The 21,788-nt window shown below is 47.5% G+C and overlaps 1 protein-coding gene across 2 annotated transcripts in view; it reads right to left on the bottom strand.

Moving 5' to 3' along the window:
- The window catches only part of ARID4B (AT-rich interaction domain 4B), an 897,525-nt gene that overhangs the window by 553,463 nt on the left and 322,274 nt on the right, over positions 1-21,788 (bottom strand). For both annotated transcript variants that reach the window (XM_040350731.1, XM_040350732.1), the window contains exon 7: positions 11,183-11,274. In XM_040350731.1, the coding sequence (XP_040206665.1) occupies positions 11,183-11,274 (92 nt within the window). The remainder of the gene's footprint in view (positions 1-11,182; positions 11,275-21,788) is intronic.

The raw sequence follows: 21,788 nt of genomic DNA, 5'->3' as shown, positions 1-21,788 counted from the left end.
TACCAATGGAGATTCCCGTTTCACCTGCGAGTGCACCATGAGGGCAAGACCGCCATCTTTTGCACGCTTGGAGACCTGCCGACTTTCCTCAGCACACTGGAACTTCCATAGGTGTCTCTCCCCAGATTGGCCATTCACCCCAACTACTCCGGATTTGCCCTTTCGCTCTCCGTGGCAGACATAGGGCCGCAAACACAACCCCAAGCCTCTGCCTCGCCGAGACTCTGAGGACTGAACATGCCCTGGTTGTTTTGCCTTCACAGGGGTTTCCCCCTGGAACGCCGCAGGGTTAAAGCCACCACAACTTATTTTTATTTTTTCTCTTGCGGCTTTCCCTCCCCTGTGCCTGGATTACTTTCACAGTTTTCGTTTGCTGTGTTTTTATTTTACTTTATTTTTTTATTTTTATTTTTCTGAGAGCTCGGCCTGCTGCTCTCCCCAGATACTGTCTCTTTTATGGGGTTTACCCCCCCTGGGCCCTGGACTGTTCTAATATTATTGTTGCTGTTAATCCCTTTGTTTCCTTTCCAGGTTGCTCAGACTCCATGTCTCAGGCCGAGAGTCATCCGCTGACTGTTCACCTATATTTTTTCCTTTATAACCTCAGAAAGCTTGCCCATACTCTACAGCTTTATCACCGCTGTGTCTTTCTCCTTATATTAGCACTTGATTGTAATATGTGCCAACTAGATCATTTTGTTTCCTGTTACTTGTTCTTGACCAATTCTTCTTTTCTTTTTTTTATGCACCAATGTTTTTTGTGTCATGTATGCTATGTACTGTTTTTTTTTTTCTTTTTTCCATAATTGTTTTTCCGTGGAGCTGGGGTTCGGGGGACTACCCTGCCCGGCGAATCCCCACCGCACCCCCCCCCCCCCCCCACAGAGGGTTTTTTCTTTTCTCACAGTGTCACTATGGATGGCTGTATGCCATGCTGTAAGGTTTTTTTTTTCTTTACTTGCAGTCTTTTGGAGAAACCTAGTGGCCTTTTTTGTTATTGCTCAATTTTTTTTTTTTATTTTTGCTTGGATGTGTTGGTCTCCCTCCTCATCGCCCCTCCCTGATGATTTTTTACCATCTCTGTTTAGCGACAGAGTTGGTGCGGATGGTGACCATGATTAAGCCGTGTCAATGGGCCAGATCCACAAAGCACTTACGCCGGCGTATCTCGAGATGCGCGGCGTAAGTGTAAATATGCGCCGCCGTATCTATGCGCCGTATCCCCAAAACGAGATACGCCTGAAAACGAGATTTTTCCAACCGATTACACCGGCGCATCGTGGGCGCAAAAATATGCTAGACGCACCATTGTTTTGCTATGCAAATGAGGGAGATACGGCGATCCACAAAAGTACTTTTGACCGGCGCAGGCTACGTGCTGTGCGCATCAGCTGTACGTCCGGTCTAAAGTACCCCTTATAAAAGCAGCTTTAACTTTGCACCAGGCGTATGCAGGTCACCTAAAGCAACACCGTTAGGGACGAGCTGAGCAGCCACACTTGCAGGACAACAATCTGTATGCCAACATGCCAGGGGCATCCATGGTCATAGCTATACTACTGGCTTTAGATGCGCGCAGAAGGAGGAGGGAACGGAGGAGGAGAAGGAGGGCACGGGAGAGGATATACCTCACACGCATAGACGTCTTTGGCATGTGTGATTCTGAGGTGTATCGCATCTTCAGATTCACCCCTCATGCCATCCTGGAATTAACCACAACCCTGAAAGATGACATCACCAGCCCAACACACCTCTCACATGCAGTGCAGCCACTGGTCAAGGTACTGGCAACACTCCATTTCCTTGCCAGTGGCTCTTTTCAGCGTACAAGTGGAGCCGTGGCTGGGATGGCACAAGCCTCCATTAGCAGATGTGTGCACTAGGTTATCCCCGCAATCCTCAGACGCATGGCCAACCAAATCATCAGACCCACCCAGGAGGACCTGCGGGTGAAGGCAATGCGTGATTTCTACAGAATTGCACAATTCCCACGCACTGTGGGGGCCATTGATTGCACACATGTGGCACTACAGCCCCCCCCCCCCCCCCGTGAGACAGAGCACCTATACCGCAATCGGAAGCATTGGCATTCCATCAACGTACAGGTGATAGTCGATGCCCAATGCCTCATATGGCACATCCGTGCCAAACACCCAGGATCCAGCCATGACAGCTTCATATACCATCAGAGCCCCATCCCAATGAAATTCGAACAGAACATGTATGGGGACAGCTGGCTGGTTGGTGAGTGACATGGGTGTCAGGCATGACTGTCCGCCCCCATGATGCAGACATCACGAGGGGGCACATGCATGACTAACATCCTCCTGTCTTTTCCCTTTCAGGTGACTCTGTATATGCACTTGGACCCCATCTCATGACTCCATTCCGGAACCCCCAAACCCCAGGATAGCAAAGATACAATGAAGCACACGCACGTACCCGTGGAGTGGTGGAACGCACCTTTGGCCTCCTGAAGTCCCGTTTCCGATGCCTGGATAAGTCTAGGGGTACCCTGTTGTATTCCCCAAACTTTGTGTGCCAGATCATTGGTGCATGTTGCATGCTGCACAACTTCGCCGTGAGAAGGGGCCTGGAGATTGACATACGTGATGACCTGACCCCCGAACCCGACAATCCCCCCCTGACCGAGGATCCCCCGTCTTCTGAGGGAAGAGCAGCCAGGAGACAGCTCGCATTAGGCATCTTTGCACGTTAAACACACACATTAATCATGGCACAATCACATCCTCATCAAATTGGATTAGCACAAGCCCACCAGGCAGGACTTGGAGCAGCAACGCCACACCAAGGCTCCAATTATGTCACTGTACATTCATACACCATTCACACGGACCTGGGGATCACTTCTCCCTGGTCCTGGGATCCCTTCTCCACCACAACTGAGGGTGACACCCCTTTTCCGGCAGGAATGTCACCCCCACAATCATACATCATTCACAAACATAAAACAAATCATAATCACAGTAAAAAAATAATAAAAAAAATAAAACACTGAAAACAAAAAAAGAGAAAAAGTTAACCCCGCTGGCGTGACCCATGCCTGGGCCGGCCACGGCCCCGGCCCCTCAGGGGAGACTCATGGGGGGGGAATCAGGGGAAGGAGGAGCATCCTCTGGTCTCTGCCCACCTGGCGGCCTGCTCTCCAAGGCCTGGGCGATCCGTGTGAGGCCCACATTGAGGGCTGCCGTATTGGCCTGGACAGCCTGTATCAGGGCACGCACCTCCTGACCCACGCCTGCTGTGGCAGTGTGCAGGTCATTGTAGCAGTTTATTATTGCCAAAGAGTTGCAGCCCATGTCCTGAACTGACTCCCTGATGAAGGCCAGGCTCTCCTCCATCCGGCCAAAAGTCTGGGTGACCTGACCCAGATGGCGGGTCTGAAGGGCCTGGTCCCTCCGCAGATTTGCCGGCAGAAGCTCTGCCACCCCCCTGGTCTTGTGGGTCGCCTTCCTGCCTCCAGATGAGGCTTGTGGCCTGGGAGAAGGGGAGCCCCTTGGGGGGAGCCCTGTTGGGGAGGAGTGGGAGGGGCTAGCCCTGATGGAGGCCTGACTGGTGCCAGCCCTAGGGGGAGCCTCCTCCAAATGGAGCGTGACCTCATTGGCACTGGTGACCTCCTCCTCCTCAACCTCCTCAGAGGACTCCGGGCTTGCCTGGGTGTCTTCCTCAGACTGATGTCCGGTGGAGGCTGCAGACTGGCCAGATGGCCCAGCACCCTCCTGCACATCTGTGGATGACACAAAACATACACAGGTTGGAGGATCCACACACTTGTCACATATTCCCTTCCCCCCCACACATGCTACTCACCAGATAGAAAAAAAAACACTTACCTGTCCTCACGGCCTCCTCAATGAAGTCAAAGCCAGGCAGGCCCTCCACCTGCTTCCTGTGGAAGCACTGGGCCACCTGCTGCTCCTCAGCAGTCAGCCTGACAGTGCATGGTGGTCCCCCTCCAGTGCCCTGGCATGAGCCACCATCTTGGCCAGCTTCCCACGGACCACACGCCTGAGATCATTTTTTTTTTTTTTTTATCCCATTGCGGGTTCGGGTCTCACCCCCCAACGCATTGACAGCGTCTGTGATATCCTGCAATATCTGCCTCCTCCTGGCCGGGGTGGTGTTGGCACTCTCAGGGCCATGCAGCAAACTACCAAATCTGGTAATGGCCCTCACAATAATCTCCTTCTCCCTTAAGGAGTAGTTCAGCTTTCTCTTCTTCTCACTCATCTTTCCAAAACACACGATCAAAGACACTCTCCAAAAACCACAACGACACGACACAAACCAACAAACAGCCACAGACAACGGAACAAAAGCACCTTGCTTCAGGAAGGGAAACAAATGGATGTACTTTTGCAATGGAAGGACGTATGTCTGGGCCTATTTATGCCCTGGGCGTATCTCACTAAGTACGCCGGGCCTAGTTCCTATCTCACTGATTGCGCCGGGCCAAGTTCTGAGCATGCGCAGAGAGGCTCTGACCATAGTCGGCATCATGCGCAGTACGGCCGGCCCTTCATTTGCATGGGGTCACGGCTCATTTCAATGGAACACGCCCACGTCCTTCCCACTTTCAATTACCCCGCCTTACGCCTCGTAATTTACGTTATGCCGGCGCATATTTGGACACAAATACTCTGTGGATACGGTACTTGCCTCTCTAAATTGAGCCGGCGTAACGTAAATGAGATGCGTTACGCCGGTCTAGATATGCGCCGATGTACGTGGATCTGGCCCTTTATGTGTTCTTTGGATTTTTTTTGTTTTTTGTCCCCCCCCCCGCCTTTCTCCCCTCTGTCATGGACAACCTTCCAGTGTCAGGAGAATCCGTTCCCGGCGCGTGCGCGTTGGTGCGCGTTTGCCCGCGCATGCGCTCGTCAGTACGCGCTTCCGCGCATGCGCGCGCACGTTGACAGTGTTTGGCGCCAAGACTCCCTATATAAACAGTCTGATCCCTCACCAGCTTGCTGTCCTGTCTACAGCGTTTCCTGGAGAACCTGCATCTGTGTAATTATTGTTTCCTGATTACCTGACCCGGCTTCCTCTGACCTCTCTTGTTTGCAACTCGCCTCTGACCCCGGCTACGTCTGACCTCCGCACCTGCTTGCCCCTTGGCTCTGTCTTTGCCCGCCTGTTATACCGACCCGGCCTGAACCTTGACTACCCCCTTTGGACTTTGCTCTGGCTCTGATCTGCTCATCTGTGTTGACCCGGCTTGCCTGACCTGCTTAATTCCTGCTCCACAAGTGCCACTCCGTTGCTCCAGTCTGCTGGCAGCATCCTGCCAGGACCTCAGTGCTTCATCCTACTCCTGCTTCCAGCGACTACCCAGTCAACTACTAGGCACTTGTGCCCCTCTGTACACTTGACCCCCTGTCTGCTTACCAGGGGCTCCTGAGTCAGAGGCTTACGAGAGGCCGCTCCCTGCACATCAGGCTCCCATCACCAGGTACGTGACACCCTCTGTCTACCTCCATCTTCTCTCTCTTTATCCTCCTTCCTTTCTTCTTTCTTTCTCTTTTTTGGGCCCCATCTGGTGCTGTTTTCATCTCCGAGAGTTGCTGACATATGATACTCCTGCTGCTCATGCTACCTCCCTTTTTCCCCACCCCCCACACCTGCATATCTCATGGCTTCTGTTTGCCCTATAACCTTAGCGTCTTTCAACTGTAGGGGGTTTAACACACCTGAGAAGCGGAGTCAGATCCTTTATGACTAAGTCACGTGTCTAGTGACGTTACGCGTGGGGGAGAAGCCTGAATGACGGGATTGACGGGTCCTATGTCCGTATGAGAAGACCATCAACCTGAGCGGCTTTTAGGAGTGATATTTGGTGCCTTTTTTTCCCTGGGGATTCGTGAGTTTGCAATCGTTATCAGCTGTAGTCTGTTGTAATCCTGGTTCAGCAGCATTGCACCATGAGTCTTTGTTTTTTCTCTCTGTCTTGTATGAGCTGTGCTGCATAGAGGATCTGACATCTGTGCATGTGAAAGCTACCAGAATCACAGAAGGTTAATTCCACAGAGAAATCTCAAGTCTTCACCAGCAATTGTTTTTTCCTCTCCACAGAGGGTGTGTTTCCCTGGGACAATTGAATTGAATTGTTTTTGTTTGTGCTTTACATATATGTGTAATGTCCTATCTGGACTAGTATTACACTCCTTGCTGTACACGGTTTCACTACTTAAGTTAATTTTTAGCACATATTATTCATATATATTCTTCACTTTTTTAGGTTTGATTCACCTTTATTATATGCAGCAAATTATTATTTAGTTATTTTTGTGGTAATCTATATTTTAACTATTTAATAGCGCTTTAGTACATTTTTCCTTTAGCACCGGTTTACTTGACTCTTGCACGTCCCCCAACGTCACGTAGAGGCACTCACTGGAGGCTTAATGACAATTTACTACGGGACACAGTCTGTGTGGCAGACGTTTCCACCGCCATCGACACTTTATTTCGGATCATTCCTCAGACACCACCTCCCCTCTTATCCAATGGGAGGCCCTGAAATGTGTGGTTAGGGGCGTACTTATTCAACATGGCTCACGCCCTTAAAAAAATGCGATCGAGTGATATCCGCCACCTCCTCTCCACCATAGCGGAGTTTGAACCTCTGCACAAACGTGATCTAGATCCTGCCATTTTTGTCCGATTGTCCAATGCCCGTATAGATCTCCTTCAGCTTCTCGACTCACATTCCTGCACCCTAGACCACCACGATGCTCCATTCCCTTTATTTCACACCCTGATCACACTAAATCATTTAATACGAATGGCATATCCTCTGCCTTCCGGGAATATTATTCCCGACTCTATAACTTACGGCCCACTGACCTGACCTCATCGGGCGACGACATGCGAGATTATGTTCTTGAAACAGCATTACCTCCCATTGATGCGTCAGATGTGGTTGAACTGGATAGACCCTTGGACACCGGCGAATTTCTTGGCGCCATCAAAGGATTGAAGGTGGGCAAATGTCCCGGCCCGGATGGGTACACCCCCCGTTTCTACAAAACCTTTGCCTCGCTATTGTACGTACAAGACCCCCATATCTCCTTGCCATCCCTCTTTGCGGACGTCCATCGCTTTGGCTCATTTAGCAACTTCCAACTTAACATTTCCAAGACTGAGGCTCTCAACATCTCCCCCCCCCCCCCCCCGCTACGATGACCACTCTTAAGGCGAATTTCTCTTTTCAGTGGCAAGCAAGGGGAATTTCATATCTTGGGATCATTATCCCCTCCAATCTTTCCAATCTTTTTCTTTAAATTATGTCCCTTTGCTCTCCCGCATACGGAAGGATTTGGAGGAATGAGGAGGGTCCTCTTTACTGTGGTTCAGACGAATCAACACCCTGAAGATGGACACTCTACCCAAACTTCTATACCTACTTCAAACGGTCCCCATTATAGTGCCCAAACCTTTCTTCAACTCCCTACGTTCTCTAGCCATTAGATTCCTATGGAGCCGGGGACTGCCTAGGGTGAAATACAATTTGCTCACCCGCCCAAAACTGCAGGGTGGTGCCGGCATCCCTGACTTCGAGACATATTACAAGGCCACGCATGTAGCGCATGTCTTAGAATGGTTCCCGCATCCTTTTCTAAAGGCCTCTATTGCCATAGAGCAGGACTTGGCTCACGTAGATCTACGGGCACTGCTGTGGGGATACAGGACTGACCTGGCGCATATGCCTCCTCCCTCCACGCTTACACTAGCCTCTCTTAGACTATGGTATAACAGGGGGTTATGTTCTCTCCTATCCTCTGACCCTTCCCCACTGTCCTCTTTATTTGACAATCCCTCCTTCCCTCAGGGTATAGGGGTATCAACGTTAGGCCCCTTTAAGAGGACTGATTGGCCCAGGCACGCTCCTTTTACATTCTACACAAGGGTCACCAGTGACGCCGGCAGGATCCCACGATTGGCTCACTACACTACATTTATCCACATTCACAAAGCACTTACATTCCTCCTCCCAAATACACTGTCCCAGCACGGAGTTTTAACGGCTGTGCTCCCTTGCGGAGACCCCTAGGCACCTTCTCTCGGCCATATATGGCCTCTTACAAGCACTCACACACACCGAGCTACCCTCTTACACCAGGATGTGGTCTGCAGACTTGGGTGAGGACATCCCGCGACCAGAATGGCAGACTTTATTTAATTTTTACTCACAAGTCCACGATTTCCTGCTACTCACAGGAAAAGAACTACAAGATTCTGTCAAGGTGGTACAGGGTCCCCTCTATGTTGCACAAAATATTTCTGTCCACCCCGGCATCCTGCTGGCGATGCTCTGCTGCTACAGGGACCTACCTTCATGTCTGGTGGGAATGTGAGAGGATCCGCCCCTTCAGGACTCAGGTATTTGAATGTTACAACAAAACCTATGATGAATTATTAGTTCCATCTCCTAAGATTGCCCTTCTCTCTATACTGCCAGGATCAGTTTACATCACAGAAGCAGAATCTCCTCCGTTTCTTTATAATCCTCTGCGAGACAGCTCATACCATCTTATTGGAAGTCGACCACCATTCCTCCCTTGTCACACTGGGTCTCAATATGAATGCCACTATGAGAATGGAGGAGATGTTGGCTCTTGATAACGACACTTTTGATAATTATAAACTGTTGTGGCTCATCTGGCTCTGCTTCTCTTCCTCTGACACTCTAGCGAACATGTTGTCACCCCCGACATGATCGTTTCTGTATACTCCATTACCCTAGGACGAGATGGGTTCCTACATCAGGGTCCCTCTCCTCCCGCACACCCTAAATTACCTCCTTTGATTGTTTTAGTCAGCCAACTCACACTCTTCTTTCTGATCCACCCCTAGCTTACTTCTCTTTTCTCTTCCTTCTTTCCCCCTCCCCTTCTTTCTTCTCTCTCCCCCTTCTTTCCCACCTCTTCACGCTCTAGATCCCTGATTTCCTATTTAAATTTTTGTCCTGTTTGTCATTTTTTCTTTTGATTTTAACATATCCTTACTGGAAATTCTGGCTGCAATTTTGCCAAATACGAAGTGACCCTTGTGGTTGTGTCTAATTTTTGTTTCATGTTATAGTCACTCTGTTCTTAATGCCTTATTTTTTGATGGGAGTCCCGCTGTGGGCGATAGCCATTTGGCTGACTCTTTCCCATGCACATCTGTGACTGTTTTCAGATTGTGACACCTCATGCTCTTTTATGTTTAATATGCAAAAATACCAATAAACATATTTTCAACTCTAACACAGAGTGTGATGTCTGGGCATATAGCCAAGATAGCTAACATTGCTGATTGGAGGAAAGGCACACACCCCCTATCCACATAGGCAGAGACTCTCAGAGATGTTTTGTAACAGGTCCAACTCCCTACTAATCTATTTTAGCAACCTCCCCTGACAAGAAATTTCAGGCTGCTTTTGTCTAAAGCAGTGATTCTCAACCTGGGGGTCAAATATGGATTTACCAGGGGTCACCATATCCTGGGCTGTTCCTGAAGCCCACACTGCTCTCCCAGCCTTTTTGCAGCCACCCAGAAGGGCTGTCCCTGGAGCCTGTGGACACCCAGCTGGGCTGTTCCTGGAGCCCACAGCCACCCACTCAGCCTCTTTTGCAGCCGCCCATTCAGTTCACGGCATAGGTGTCACTGCTACAAAACACCACAAAGTTGGAGACATACTGTAGTGAGTAACACTACCTGTGATTATAGTTGCCATTAAAGGAACACTAAAGTTACATTTTTTTTTTGTAAAATAACAAACAGTTATACTTCCCTCCACTGTGCAGCTCGTTTGCACAGAGTGTCCCCGAACCCTGTCTTCTGGGGTCCCTCAGCGGCTGTCTCGGCTCCTCCTCGCAAGAGCTTTCCACCTTTATGCGAGCGAGCTTGCATGGTGGAAAACTTTTGCGGGCGCGCTCCCGTGATACAGCGTTGGGCATAGCCGCCGACTGTATCACTCGGCCCCGCCCCCCGGCGCACCGCGTCATCCGCTGTGATTGACAGCAGCGCCAGTCAATGGCTGCGCTGCTATCAATCCGTCCAACCTAGCCAATCAACGGCCAGACTGGAAACTGAAGAGGATCACGGGGACGCGCGCAAGACTTTCGAGGGGTGAGGTAAGTCAAAACGGGGGTTCGGGGGGGGGGGGGGGGGGGGGGGCGGTACCGTTGGATGTTTTTTCACCTTAATGCATAGGATGCATTAAGGTGAAAAACATTTACCTTTACAACCCCTTTAAAAGTCCCCACTACAGTTCTCAGATCAGCAGTGACCTTGATCAAGAGCACCTAAGTTGGCTGATCAGAACTCCCCCCACATTGCCACTAACCCCAACTACCCGCCAGCACTGGCCACTCGTCCCTTTTCCCCCCACCCTCCACCAGGAATAAGAGAAGGAATAATGTAAGAGAGGAAAAGAGGGGGAGCAACAAAGAAAAAGGAAGAGAAAGAACAAGAAATACGGTTAGAGAGAGGGATGGGGAGAAAAAAACAAGACATTGGATAGGGTATAAAAGGGAAGTAAGGAGAACAAAGAGAAAGAGTGGTACATCCTAAAATGTATCAGAAGGGGTTTAATACTGTACGAGGGAAGGGAATTAGGGAGCACTAAATGTCCATGGGTTGGGGCGCAAAAATTCCTTTTCTTGCCTTGGGTGCTGACAACCCACGCTTCGAAAATAATTTTTACTGTTAGGGGTCCCCACAACTTGGAAAATTGTATCAGGGAGTCACGGCACTAGAATGGTTGAGAACCACTGGTCTAAAGTGTCAGAGAATTTGTCACGATTTATCAGGCTGATAACAAAGGAACGGTTCAGGAGAGAGCTATGGGACATAGCTCATTGGAGAGAGATAACAAAATACTGCAGATATATGTACCCAGCTCAAATTTCATGAATCGGGTTTACATCCACTTTAAGTAACTTTACTGAAAACGGGAACCGTAGTATATCTTACGTTTTCCTCTCTATACATTATTTTCTCCCACCAAATGCAAGCTACCTCTCTCTGTTTATATTCTTTATATCTGAACTGGTAAAGAATTAAAAAAAATAAACATTTTTTAAACTTGTGGTCAAAATATGATCAAACTCCTATCTCCTAGTGAAAAAAAAACTGTAAATAAAGCAATTTTTCATAAAGTTTTTTAACTTACATGTGATTGGATCGTCTTCCTCTACTGGATTTCTTTCCTATTACAGGAGTACCAAAATGCTCAGGATTAGTAAGAGGAAGCTGGTCGAGTGTCTGAAAGGGAAATATACAAGATTAAAGCTCTATATTGGCTAGAATATCTAAAACTTTATTTATATTGTATATTTAAAAATGGATCCTGCAGGGGTTAACTCCTGAAGCAATTATGGCTCTTAGAGCATGCTTCTTCAGGTCAAACACAATCTTAGATGATTTTTTACTGTGCCCCAGATACCTAAAAATAGGAGCATCAAATAACGACACCTCACACAAGGTGGGTGGTGAATGGTTGTGTATCTTGGTGTGTAATTGTACTATGGCAGTATATTTGTAAAACCTTTGGCCTGGTAGAAGCTCTGGTTACATTTTTAACTTGTTTTGTGAAGGGACTTGACTTTGGTGAACCTTTAAGACAGTTTTTTCTATTGATGCACTGTTCATTTTGAATCTGTATGTTTGCAATTGCCAAAGTAAAATGTATTTATTTATTTTTGTCAACATAACACAACATCTCCTAAATCTTGGTCATATCTGGCCCACTTTACTCCATACTTGGTGCCCAAGATATCCAATAGGAAGGCCACAAAGGATGGGTGTGAGTCACAAGTACAACCTGAAAGATTTGATTATTTTCATCCCAGTTTTTGTAGATCCCAGGGCACCGCTGGGATCCGTAAGAAAACCCTATATATTTTCTTTCAATTACATTTTCTTAATGTATTATGAAACAAAACAAAAAAAACATTCAAGAAAACATTGTTCGACAACCTTGAAAAGGGTCTTCTGCTCACTGAGCAGGCGATTAAGGGGGTTGATGTGGGAGGGGTAATTCAGGATTACCAGTATAAAGCTAGGTTACTGTAGTCAGAGTGAATAGTAGGGACTCACAAGAAAAGGCAGGCCAGCCAATAGGCGTCAGCTCCATAGGGCAAGGGAGGGCGCTTGCCCCCCCTAGAAACCAGTGCCATGATCCTCGGGAGAAAAACAGCGGGAGGGATCGCAAATCCAATTAGAGCCGCTCTCTCTCTCTCTCTAGCTCCAGCTGACAGGGTGAGGGGGCAATCGGGGGAGATATACAGTACAGCCAGCCCGCGGCTCTCCTCTCCCTGTCCACAGCGCCACTGGCCGGGTTCTCTGGTAATGGAGCAGCGGCACTGTGACAGGGAGAGGAGAGCCGCGGGCTGGCTGTACTGTATATCTCCCCCGATCGCCCCCCTCTCTGTCAGCTGGAGCTAGAAGAGAGAGAGCGGCTCTAATTGGGATTCGCCGTGCCGCCGCCTTGCTTCCTGCTTTCCTCGCCATGATTGCCACAGCAGAGGGCCAATCAAAAGATTCTGGGGACTGGGGCATCATGGGAAATGTAGTCCCTTAAGAGTGGCGGCCCCAGCGTGTCCACAGATACCATGCTAAAGCCCCAGCATGCAAGCACTCTGCTGGGGGGGTTACAAGAGGAAAAAAAGAGAATACTGTGCTCATGCTGGGGGAAGCCAGAGAGAGCCACGGTGACCCACAGAACCAGAGAGCCACGCTGTACCCACAGAACCAGAGAGCCACGCTGTACCCACACCACCAGAAAGCCACGCTGTACCCGCACCAACCCAGAGAGCCACGCTGTACCCCGCACCAACCAGAGAGTCACGCTGTACCCGCACCACCAGAGAGCCACGCTGTAACCCGCACCACCAGAGAGCCACGCTGTACCCAAACCAACAGAGAGCCACGCTGTACCCAAACCAAACAGAGAGCCACGCTGTACCCCGCACAAACCAGAGAGCCACGCTGTACCCGCACCAACCAGAGAGCCACGCTGTACCCGCACCAACCAGAGAGCCACGCTGTACCCACAGAACCAGAGAGCCACGCTGTACCCACAGAACCAGAGAGCCACGCTGTACCCACACCACCAGAAAGCCACGCTGTACCCACAACAACCAGAGAGCCACGCTGTACCCGCACCATCGAGAGACAATCTGTACCCGCACCACCAGAGAGCCACGCTGTACCCGCACCACAGAGAGCCACGCTGTACCCAAACCAACCAGAGAGCCACGCTGTACCCGCACCAACCAGAGAGCCACGCTGTACCTGCACCAACCAGAGAGCCACGCTGTACCCGCACCAACCAGAGAGCCACGCTACTGACATCAATGCTGTCATTTTATTGCGGAAACTGACAGCAAAGCAGGAGATTGGTATTGCAGAAACTGGCACTGATCCTGGGGGTTGTTATTTCCTTGGGGGGGGGAGCTCCATTTTTTATTATAATGTTATTCCAAAGTTGCTAGTTGCTTAATAGTTGCATCAGGTTTCTCAAACCTTTTTAATGCCTGTGCTTTATGTGGTAATGACTAAGCCCCTCCCCTTCATGACATTGTCAAAAAGGGACCGAGCATGGATGACCTTAAAATGATGCCCCCCCCTGAAAAAAGTTCAGCGGACGCCCATGAGGCCAGCCCTGGGTTTGAACGAAAAAAATTGGCCAATCTGAGAGAAAATGTGAGGGTGGTAAACTCAGAGGTGGCAGTCTTAGATTTCACTGCTACCCCCTTTTTTTTATAACAAATCTTTTATTCATTTCTTTACAAAACAGTACAATAAATACAACATAAAATCAATATACAAACTAACATACAGGGTCTCAAAATATACCCCTTCCTAAAATAGTATAGAATCTGGATAGTCCTCTGCCAGTCTTACTCCTGGATTTCTCCATCCCTTTTTACCTCCTGAACAGTCACTGCTACCCCTAACATACGGGACATCAGCCCATCTAGCAGGGGTGGTGAGGGTAGTGCAGTAAGGCCTAGACAGTTGGCAGTATTGGGGGATTCTATAACAAGAAAGACTTGTCAAGAACTATTGAGGTTAAAAATAATTTCTAAGACCTCTGCACATTATTTTATATATGGTTTTCATGAACATATGGGAAAACATTTTGTTCTGTTAGAAGGTTAAAGCGGAGGAGTTTGCGCAAAATACAAGTATATAACATTACATTTAGTATACCTCAAAACATGTACAGTATGCCGTTTTTTTTGGGGGGGGGTGTACATACAGTATTATTGGTATTTTCCTCCCGGCTTCCGGGTACTCGCTCCCGCGGGAGTGGGCGTTCCTGTGAAGTGCCGCAATGTCATCTGGGACTTCGCCCATATGATTGATGTGCCTGAGAAAAACTCCCCCCCGGAGGATAAGGCGCGTCACGACTTTTCGAAAGTAGCCGAACCGCGAGATGGCTCTATACGGCGCCTGCGCACCGACTAGGAGTCTGTAGAGCTGACTGCGCAGGCGCCGTATAGAGCCGACTCGCGGTTCGGCTACTTTCGGAAAGTCATGACTCGCCTTATCCGCCGGGGGGAGGTTTTTTCTCAGGCACGTCAATCATATGGGCAAAGTCCCAGATGACATTGCGGCAACTGCACAGGAAGCCCACTCCCGCAAGAGCGAGTACCCGGAAGCCGGGAGGAAAATACAGATAATACCGTATGTACACCCCCCCCCAAAAAAAATGCATACTGTACATGTTTGAGGTATACTGAATGTAATGTTATATACATGTTTTTTTGGGTGAACCTCCGCTTTAAAGTTCAATGCTTAAGAATAGGGTCACTTACGAGAGAGGTTTAAAGTGGTTGGAAACCCTCCCCCACAACTTTATCCCATGTAAATCAGCATAAAAACCCTAATGAACACTTGCTTGTAGAAATATCCTTACTTAGTATTGTAATCCTTTTGTTCTTTAGAATGACGTCACTGGAGCATGCCCAGATCTCCCTGATTTATGGCACACTCTGTTTGCTTGTCTGTCTGTTATCAGGACTTTCTACAGCACAAAAGTGAAATCCCACAAGACTGCATAATCACTCAGAGCTTCCTCCTACACCCCATGTGACATCACATGGAGTGTAAACCTGGGCATTGGACTGAATTGCTGCAGTCTTATCAGCTGAAGCTGAAGCTGATAAGACTGACATAGGCAAACACTAGATAATCGGCACAAGTAAATACTATGAAATTAAAAGAGCAGGGAAGCAGGGTTACCATAGAAACGTTGGATTGAGAAGGGAGACTTGGTTAACAGTACAGGAAGTGCTCAATGTATCGGTGGAATACACTCTATGTTAGGGTGACCAGACATCCCCAGTTTCAGGGGACAGTCCCCTGATTGAGGACACTGTCCCTGGACCAAGTCTGTCCCTGGTTTTGTCCCAGATTGGATTTAATAAGAGCAGGGGCAATTTCAAAGACAGTCAGTGCAAAATTAAAATAAAAAAAATTAGATTTACACCACCCCCGCTCCGCCGTGCCTACTAGCATAGGGGATGTATTTTTTCCATTATCTGTGCCCCTTTCTGATGATAATGTGCTGGTCGGAGCGGGAGGGAATATTTCTTCAGTTTCGGGGCACATGCCATTCAGCTTCGCTCGCATGTTCTTCTGCCTTGGCTCAAATCCTGGCCAGCCACCTGCCTACGCCTTGCCTTCCCTGCGGAGTGATCTTCCTCCGTTCCCCATCCAGTAGTAGCTGGGGCCCATAAGAGTAAGACTTGAGAGGCCTTGAGGCGGTGGTGACGGGCAGAGAGTCCGCTGATTGTTGCCATTACTAGTAAAGAAAAAATATGTCCCCGGATTTCATTTTAAAAATCTGGTCACCTTACTCTATGTGTACTCAGAAAACAATACTTAAAGGGGTGTTCCAGCCTTTTTTTAAGTTAATTAAAAGTCAGCAGCTACAAAAAGTGTAGCTGCTGGCTTTTAATAAACAGACACTTACCTGCTCCACGGTTCCAGCGACGTCCCGGTCGAGGCTCCGCTCCTCGCCCCCCCCCTCGCCAGCCGGCGTATTAATTCCTAGTGTGGGCACCCGCAGTGACAGCTTTCGGCTTCACGGACGGGCACCCACTGCGCATGCGCGAGCGGAGCGGCGCCGTCCGATTGGACAGGCACTCGCCTACAGGGAGGGGCTGCAATAAGGCGATTAAGGCTATTCGCCTTACCAGCCCCTCGGCGGAAGGAGGAAGTGGGACAGGAAGTCCCACTCCTCCTGACCCCCCACTCCCCCCCCCAAAAAAATTACAGCCAAAATGTGGCCATGGAAGGGGGAAAGGAGTGGGATTAAAGCGGATGTTCCATTTTTAGGTGGACTCCGCTTTAAAGAGGGCACTGCCTTACCCCCTGGAAATTTTTTTTATTTTTTTTAAGTTGTCTTTAAACAATAAGTAATATGCAATTTGGGCTGGATTATAGTGGTTATAGCTTGATAATTATGTGGTCTTGCATAGGCAAGATCACTATTGTTCCTCTACATATATAATTTATTATTATTCTTATAGCCAAATTACCACCCTAACTCCTCCCACAGTATTTTTACACTACATAGACGAGTAATATATTGAAAGGTGCGGATTGTTGCCGATCGCGTTGCTATTACTTTGTGGAATGTTTCGCAGAATCGTTCGCGAAATATCGTAATTTTTGCGGCTAAATTTTCCCATAGGAATGAATGGTGAAGCTTATGCCCCGTACACACCATCACTTTATGTGATGAAAAAAAACGACATTTTCTGTGAAGTAAAAAATTACGTTTTTGAAACTTCAATTTTCAAAGACGAAGTTGCCTACACACCATCGTTTTTCTCACAATGTTCTAGCAAAGCGAGGTTACGTTCTCACCACTTTTTCCATTGAAGCTTGCTTCATAAGTAGCTTCTGGGCATGCGCGGGTGAAAAAACGTCGTTTTAAACAACGTTTTTTACTACACACGGTCAATTTCTGTGAAGTAAAAGTTGACGTTTTGAAAAACGACACATAAAATTGAAGCATGCTTCAATTTTTTTTGGTTGTTTTTTAGAAGACATAAAACGACGTTTTCCCCCACACACGGTCAATTAAAGTGACGTTTTTAAAAACGTCATTTTTTTTCATCACATAAAGTGATGGTGTGTACGGGGCATTATGCCGCGTACACACCATCACTTTCTGCGATGAAAAAATGCGACGGTTTATGTGCTTGAAAAAAACGAAATTTTTGAAACTTCAATTTGAACAACGACGTAGCATACACACCATCACTTTTTCACAACGCTCTAGCAAAGCGCAGTTCCGTCAATCACGCACAACGTCACTATAAAGGGTCGTTTCCATGCGGAAGACGGCCTCTTTTGCTGATATCGTGTTGCTGCGTGTTAGTAAAAGTTTGGTGAGATACGATTCGTGATTTTCAGTGTTTTTGCTTTAAATTTAGTTTTCTGTCGTACAGTTGGTCTATTTGTCGTCGGATCTGTGATACAGTGCTTGTACTAAGGACGTATTTGTTTTGGCATTACGTTTTGTGTGCACGGTGCTGTTTAGCAGGTCGTTCTTCAGAGGCCATTCTGTACTTCAGGGCGTAATTTTTAGTCTGATCTGATTTGACGACCGTTTTCTAGCCATGTTGCGGGTACGAACTCGTCGCCGAGATCGTGCTGTGCTTGTTGTTAGGATGTGTGCTGCATCCCGGCGACGGTCCATGAACAGGGTGAGGAGGAGGTTGTGGACCAAGAACTGGTTGCTATGCAGGGACCAGTTCTCTCATATGCCTCTGCTGCGGGAGATCCGAGAAAATAACCCTGATGATTTCAGGAATTTTCTTAGGATGTCTGACCCCGTATTTCAGCAGCTTTTGGCTTCGGTGTCGCCATATATCACCAGGCAGGACACCGTTATGCGGGAAGCCATCCCTGCTGAGCAGAGGCTAGTTGCTACGTTGCGCTACCTTGCAACAGGGAGAAGTCTGCAGGACTTGAAGTTCTCGACGGGCATCTCCCCCCAGGCTCTGGGCCTCATAATTCCGGATACCTGTTCGGCCATCATTCAGGTTCTTCAGGAGGACTATGTAAGGTAAGTGGTGTTCTTTCAATGGTCAAGCTATGTCCCTAAAAAAAAAAATTAACCTGTTTCTAATATGCTCAGAATGTTCACTTTGTCTCCATGTATGCTGTTCTACACAATTTGTAAAGCCCTACATGTTTATTGTATTTAGCCAACCTGTCCATCATTCTATGCTGTGGCCAAACCCACCTAGCATAGTCCCTATATCCCCGTTTATTTGTGGCCTCCATTGTAGTGCTGCATTTTGTGTGTCCCTATATCCCCGTTTATTTGTGGCCTTCATTGTAGTGCTGCATTTTGTGTGTCCCTATATCCCCGTTTATTTGTGGCCTCCATTGTAGTGCTGCATTTTGTGTGTCCCTATATCCCCGTTTATTTGTGGCCTCCATTGTAGTGCTGCATTTTGTGTGTCCCTATATCCCCGTTTATTTGTGGCCTCCATTGTCCAAACCCCCCCCCCCCCCCACAAGATATTTTGACTACATACTAATATTTATTTTTATGATTTTTTTTTTTTTTTGGGGGGTGGTTTCTCAGGTGACAAACTCATCTTGGGCCCCCACTCCCCCTAATTATATTTTTTGAACATCAGAGGGGGTGATTAATATGCTTAGTGTTCACGTTATTTTTTAATCTTAACCTTTTTTGTTTAATTTTTGGTGGGATCCCTTGAAATTGTAGATATATTCTGTTCACACAATGTTTGTTTGAATGGATTTTTTCTTATCTTTCTATCCAGTTCCCCACCACGCCACAGGAATGGCAGACTGTGGTAGCGGACTTCTCCCAGCGTTGGAACTTTCCGAACTGCGGAGGAGCCATTGATGGCAAGCACATCCGCATTGTGCCCCCACCCCATAGTGGATCCCATTTCTACAACTACAAGGGGTTCCACAGCGTTGTTTTGATGGCGGTGGTCTCTGCCAACTATGAGTTTATGTATGTGGATGTTGGGAAAAATGGCCGGATGTCGGACGGCGGTGTCTTTGCGGAGACGGAGTTCGCCCAACGGCTTCAGTCGGAGGACCTAGGATTGCCACCTGCGGAGGAGAACGAAGAGGGTCTGCCCTTCTTGTTTGTTGCAGATGAGGCTTTTGCTTTGGGTCCCCACCTCATGAGGCCATTTCCCGTACGCACCCTCACCCATGAGAGGAGGGTTTATAATTATCGGCTGGCCAGAGCAAGACGTGTGGTAGAGAATGCCTTTGGAATCATGGCCAGCCGATTCCGATTGTTTTTAACAGCAATCAACCTTGCGGAATACAAATGGAATCACGTTATTTTATGTTGTTGCATTCTCCACAATTTTTTAAAAAGACATTCCCACAATTACCTCACGGTATTGCCTGATGAGGCAGATGTTGTGGCTCCGGAGCCGGGACGTGAGGCTAGCCATAGAGGCTTGGCCCCCCAAACCGCACGTGCAGTGCGTCAATCCTATGTGGACTACTTTATGGGGAGGGGGGCCATTGCAATGCCCGATCTTCATTAACCACTTGACCACCGCCCCATGTCAAAAAGACGTCCTGTTTTTAAAGTTGAATATCTCGTTAACGGCAGCAGCTGCTGCCACAACCGAGATATTCATCTTTTCAGGGGGCGGTGGTGTACACGATAGCGGCGGTCTCCGCGGCGGATTCGCCGCGAGATCGCCGTTATCGGTGGCGGGAGAGGGCCCCCCCCCTCCCGCCGCTCTCCCGCGCCCTCCGCCGCTTACCGGAGCCGTCGGTAGCGGCGGAGGGGATCGGATGTGTCCGGCAGCTGAGCGGGGACGGGACTGAAGGAGAAATCTCCTTCACCCGTCCTCATAGCTCTGCTGGGCGGAAGTGACGTCAAAACGCCTCTTAAAGAAACATTTTTTTTTTAGTCATTTGAAAAAATGAAATTTTTTTTTTTTTTTTTTTTTTTTTTTTTGCATTTAAGTCTAAATATGAGATCTGAGGTCTTTTTGACCCCATATCTCATATTTAAGAGGACCTGTCATGCTTTTTTCTATTACAAGGGATGTTTACATTCCTTGTAATAGGAATAAAAGTGATCAATTTTTTTTTTTTATTTCAGTGTAAAAAATTATAAAACTAAATAAAAATAAATAAGAAAACAAAAAATGTTTTTTTTAAAGCGGCCCATCCCGACGAGCTTGCGCGCAGAAGCGAACGCATACGCGAGTAGCGCCCGCATATGAAAACGGTATTCAAACCACACAAGTGAGGTATCGCCGCGATCGTTAGAGCGAGAGCAATAATTATAGCCCTAGACCTACTCTGCAACTCAAAAAATGCAACCTGTAGAATTTTTTAAACGTCGCCTATCGAGATTTTTAAGGGTAAAAGTTTGACGCCATGCCACGAGCGGGCGCAATTTTTAAGCGTGACATGTTGGGTATCATTTTACTCGGCGTAACATTATCTTTCACAATATATAAAAAAATTGGGCAAAATTTATTGTTGTCTTATTTTTAATTCAAAAAAGTGATTTTTATCCAAAAAAAGTGCGCTTGTAAGACCGCTGCGCAAATACGGTGTGACAAAAAGTATTGCAATGACCGCCATTTTATTCCCTAGGATGTCTGCTAAAAAAAAATATATAATGTTTGGGGGTTCTGATTAATTTTCTAGCAAAAAAATTGTGATTTTCACATGAAGGAGAGAAGTGCCAGAATAGGCCCGGTGGTCAAGTGGTTAAATAATAAAATATTATTTTTTCTTGATTAAACAGTGTCAATTTATTTTGTATCTTTTTTAAAAAAAAAATGTTTGTGTATTGTTTCTTTTTCCTAGGTTCTCATCCAGCCATGTGTTTGGGATGTCCTAAATTCCCATGAGTGTAAATCTTAATAACTCTACAAATATAAAATATGGGGGAGAGTGGGGGGGAAGGGCTAGTAGCTGAAGCTAGACCCAGAGCCACCCACTCAATTGGTTTGGGGGGGACTATCACGGTACTGATACATATGCATAAAACATAATAATGTAAAAAAGTTTATTGATTAATTAAAATTGCAAAACAAATAATTATACAGTTCATTGATTGGTCAACGTCGACTAGTTTCGCGGGGTTTCCGCTTCGTCAGGACAGCCAATCTATAGAGTAATGCAATAAGAATATGTAACAAACATCAGCAATACAGTAATAATTAGTAAAAAAACTTTGGTAGTTGCTTACCGAATGAGTCAATTGATAATGCGCGGAACCAGGCGGCCTACGGGGGGTCCCCCCTTGGCGGGCAAGGGGATAGTTGATCGTAAAGGTCTGGGTGTAAATAAACGATATAAAGATATGTATATATGTATATATGTTTAACCCCATAGAATCGGTGGGCAGGGAAGGGTATAAGGGGGGGGGGGGGGGGAAAAGGAGGAAGAGAGAAAGGAAGAGGGAAAAATGGGAGGCAGGGGGGAAAGGAAGAGGGGGAATTGAGAGGGGGGGAAGGGGGGAAGGGAGGGAAAAGGAGGGAGGGATGGGTTACCCCCCTACCGTATAGGATTTATTATGTGTTATTCACACTCTTAATTCCAGCAACCTTAGGTTCTTCCTCTATTCCCTATTTATTTGGGGATTTCAACTCCACTGGGGTACCCCTGTATGGGTAATCCTTCCCATACAACTATTTCCTTTAATTCGCTACTTGTTCTAACATGTACACTTTTTCGTTTCTTCTTTATTATTCTACAAGCACTATTAATTTACACTTACA

This window comes from Rana temporaria, chromosome 4 (genome assembly GCF_905171775.1).
Source record: "Rana temporaria chromosome 4, aRanTem1.1, whole genome shotgun sequence".
Classification (NCBI taxonomy): domain Eukaryota; kingdom Metazoa; phylum Chordata; class Amphibia; order Anura; family Ranidae; genus Rana; species Rana temporaria.
The sequence above is the reverse complement of the archived record's forward strand: the minus strand, read 5'-3'. Positions and strand labels throughout refer to the sequence as shown.